The sequence below is a fragment of the Poecilia reticulata genome, unplaced genomic scaffold, assembly GCF_000633615.1.
Source record: "Poecilia reticulata strain Guanapo unplaced genomic scaffold, Guppy_female_1.0+MT scaffold_284, whole genome shotgun sequence".
NCBI lineage: Eukaryota > Metazoa > Chordata > Actinopteri > Cyprinodontiformes > Poeciliidae > Poecilia > Poecilia reticulata.
The window spans coordinates 4187-8176 of NW_007615063.1; the positions used below are offsets into that span (position 1 = coordinate 4187).

The following is a 3990-nucleotide window of genomic DNA, read 5'->3' on the forward strand; positions in this document are numbered from 1 at the left end:
TCATTTTTATGTCCTGCTTTTGTTCAATATTCTGTTAATTTGGCCATTTATAATGAATGTATGATAATATGCATCAACACAGTTACATGTTGTTGTCTTGTGTGACTGAGCTGAAAACAAAAGAATCAAAAGATGCAAAATGTAAATGCTACTTTAAATATTAAATATTGGAATGTTCTTCAAACATAAGAACTTGATTGACTTTAAAAATGTATTAAACATGACTAATTGATGCAATAATATTTTTTTGTTTTTCACTTAAACTGTCCATTTTTATGAGTTATCAGAGAATCAACAGATTTTAGGACATGAATCATTTGTAAATGTATGAAATATGTGTCAACAAACATTTGATACGAATTTAGAAAGAGAAAAATTAGTTCCCGATTTCAGGTGTTGCACCTTTAAAGACTTAAGTCACGTATTGTTACAATGTTCAGTTCATGTGATGAGGAAGTTTGATAATAACCCTTTTTATCAGGATTAAACATCTGCAGTCGATCTGGAACAGGTGACATTAATGAGACAGTCAGTGAAGTCATGGATCCAGTTATGGAGATCTGAGCTGTGGACATGTAATATTTAATATGATTACATTTCAATTCAATGTAAATTTTCATCAACTAACCTTTTAAGTAGTAATTATATGATCACCTCTGAAAAATAAAGTGTTGTAGTATAAAAAGTTGGCACGAAGCATGTTATAAAAACCACACTTGGACTTTGGTAACTGATAGATGAAAACAATGTTTGTTCAAAAGATAAGAAATGAAGAGGGGGAATGTTTTTTCTGAAATGCAGGTGCCAGCTTCCTTGTTTTGAGGCTGGAAGGAACCGAATATAAGAGCCGAAGTTTTACTGGTGCAGCACATTCAACCTGCAGGCTGACTGCAACCTGGGGAACTTCAGAGTATCCTGTGGCGTGATTGGTCGAAATTAACTTCTCATATCTCCATATTGAACTTTTTAGTGTCTTCAACCTGCATCACCAAAGCCATGAAGGCTCTGAGTCTGCTGCTGCTGCTTTGTGCCACGTTGGCTTTGAGTCAACCTGCTGGTGAGTTTGTGTTTGTATGCAAATATTACTCCCACCTTCAGTTTAATGTTAAATTACAAGATTTTTTACATTTCAAACTGTCATTTCATTGCTATGTTTAACGCAGCTCTTCCAGATACCACGGATGTGGCTGAGAGCGATGAAGCTCTTCCAGAAGGTGAGACTGTTTTCCATCAGATTTGTCATTTTTTATGTCTTCCAGATGTGTTTCTATACTTCTGTCTTTAATTAGCGAGTCTTCTCTGTCTTAATTTGAACAGTTTAAACATATTTCAGTTCAATTCCAGTTGATTATGTCTTCTGGAAAGCAAATCAGACAAGTTTTGTAAAATATACCTGATATCGATCATAAAAAAATACACTGAATTGTAGTTGTATATTCTTAGTTTGGTCATATTTTTTTGTTCTACATAGTATTAATATTAAAAATATGAATTGTATCCAGACACCAGAGAAAATCCTGACACTGAGGATTCTTTTCCAGAAGGTAAGTTTATGTTTGCCAATTATAAGCGTTAAATTCTGTAAACACACAACAAAATGAATTTAACATGAAAACTTTTACAGACAATTTGGCTCTTAATGAAGAGGAACCTGGAAACTGGGCAGGTTGGTGCTTTTTTCATATGCTTCATTAAAAAATGCAGAAATGTTCATCCTCCTCTATCCTCGTGTTTTTCTCAGAACCAGCCTTTGAACCTGTGGATGAAGAAGTTTACCTGAAGGGTGAGTTTATCTTTGTCCTTACTGTTGGCTAGGGTTTGTTTAGCAGCAAATTAGGGGAACAATAGAGTTTCAACCAAGACACCTGGCCGTAAAATATACCCAGAAAGTTCAGCTTCCTTCCTGAAGAGGCTCTCTAGCAAGTGAATAACATAAAAATAACTAAAAACATCAAAAACAGATGATGATAAAACAATCACTAGTCTATTCTTAAGCTTCATTAGCCCTAATCGTAGTGTTGTTGGAGTTGTAAACATCTGAACATTGCAGAGTGGCGACTCTGTCCTTCAAACCTAAAACAGATTGAGACTTTTGTCAGGAAGCAAAATTATATATGAAAACTTTTTTTTACCACAGTTAAGGTTCAGTTTTTGTGTCTATGCATATTTTCATGTCTTTTATGGCGTGAAATATTCACATGCATTTATATCAGAAGCAGTGACTGCTGATTTTATGAAGACTGGATGAAGGTTTTTCCAGTTCCCTCTTTTTTCAGAAACAGCTGAGTTGATTTTTTCCTCGACCTTTTTGTCCCAGCAGCACAGAAATAAATATCACCAGTTGAATATTATAATCATTTATCTGAGACTTTTTTTGTTTTCAGCTCTGAATGGAACAGTGCAACGTTCAGGATCCTGTTCTTCTGGCTGGACCCAGGTCAAAGGTCGCTGCTACCACGTCTTTCCTTTTGGTGCCACTTGGCATAGAGCTCAGGTGATCTTTGATTAAATTTGCTTTTATTTCAAAGCATCTCCTTCCTGTATTGGTGTAGCAGCTCTCCTTGTCTCCACTGCAGGGGAACTGCAGGTCCATACAAGCAAACCTTGCATCAATCCAGGACTACGAGGTGAATAATCAGCTTGTGAGGATGATAATGGCTGCAGGACGGGGGCATACTGCAGTCTGGATTGGAGGCAATGACATACAATGGGTAATCTCACATGTGTACCTCATGGGTCAGCCCTTCAGAAAAATACATTTAAATGTTTTACTCAGACGGCTTTACCTTGCAGGACGGCCGCTGGCGCTGGGTGGACGGAAGCCCTTTTCGCTACAGTAACTGGTGTCGATTTGAACCCAACAACTTCTTCGATCAGGACTGTTTACAGATTAACTACAGTCGTAAGTGAAATGACCTCATCTGGGTGTGGAGATGCTAATTGTAAAGATTAACAGTTACAAAATTAATTGCTGAGATGACCAGGCTCTTAAACTTACTAGTTGTTTCCACATTTTGGGCTTCCGATGTTTCTACGATTCAACGTGTTTTTGTTTGTTTTCCTGCAGGGCACAGATGCTGGGACGATGCGCAGTGTCACTTTCAGAGACCATTTATCTGTGTCAGAAACTTCTGATGACTATTTGTCTAGAAATGACCAAGTGTTGGGTCAGTGTTGGTAGTAACACTCATATGCACTGCATATAAGCATTATTACACTGTATATAAGAAAAATATGCAATGATGACTGAAAAACTGTATTCCAAAATGCAGATATTAAATTTAAATCCATTTGTCAGATTGTTTGATCAAATGTTACAATAAATGAAAATGTTTAATGTGTAAACCAGTGTTATTTATTATTTCTACATAATTCTACATAAAATCGGTTATCCAAAAAAGAAATGTAATTTATTTACTTGTGGCAGCCTTTTCCTTTCCCCAAACGATCATATATGAAGAGCATTCCAAGAACTGCAGTAGACCTCAATGAATTTACAAAAAGTTACTGAAAAATCTGACATGGGTGGGTAATTGTGTGTTTTGTTTTTATTGATCTGAAAAGCACTTTGAGCTGCTTTTAGAATGAAGGATGCTTTATAAATGAAATTTATTGATTAATTATCTATTCATCTAACCCAGCAACCAATAGATGAGAGACATTACTATGAGAGTTGTACTAAGCAGGTTAAACAAGGCTTGAGAATAATTTTTATTTCATAAAAGGAAGGGGAAAAACACGATAATTAAATAGGTTTCTATGATGCACAACACAGAAAATCACAAAAATTTCCKCTTTTTTTGTTCATATTGATAAACTGACATCACTGAGGAGATCAAGTCGATCCATTCAGCTTCACTGATGGCTTTGAAAGTGATGCAGAAACATTTGACCATCACAACCACTTGGTGTCACTGTTGGGACTCTTGTGATATCAAAGACTGATGATGGAGCTGCTGATTTTTCCTGCCTGTCCACATTTATAAACAC

The 3990-nt window shown here is 36.1% G+C and overlaps 1 protein-coding gene across 1 annotated transcript; it reads left to right on the forward strand.

The window, feature by feature from the left end:
* Nucleotides 1-818: 818 nt before the first annotated feature.
* On the forward strand, nt 819-3287 carry LOC103460756 (perlucin-like protein). Its single transcript, XM_008403057.2, has 9 exons — nt 819-1057; nt 1164-1214; nt 1503-1544; nt 1625-1666; nt 1742-1783; nt 2385-2494; nt 2577-2711; nt 2794-2902; nt 3068-3287. The coding sequence occupies exons 1-9, from the start codon at nt 997-999 to the stop codon at nt 3133-3135; spliced, it is 660 nt and encodes a 219-aa protein (XP_008401279.1). The 5' UTR covers nt 819-996; the 3' UTR covers nt 3136-3287.
* Nucleotides 3288-3990: the final 703 nt, after the last annotated feature.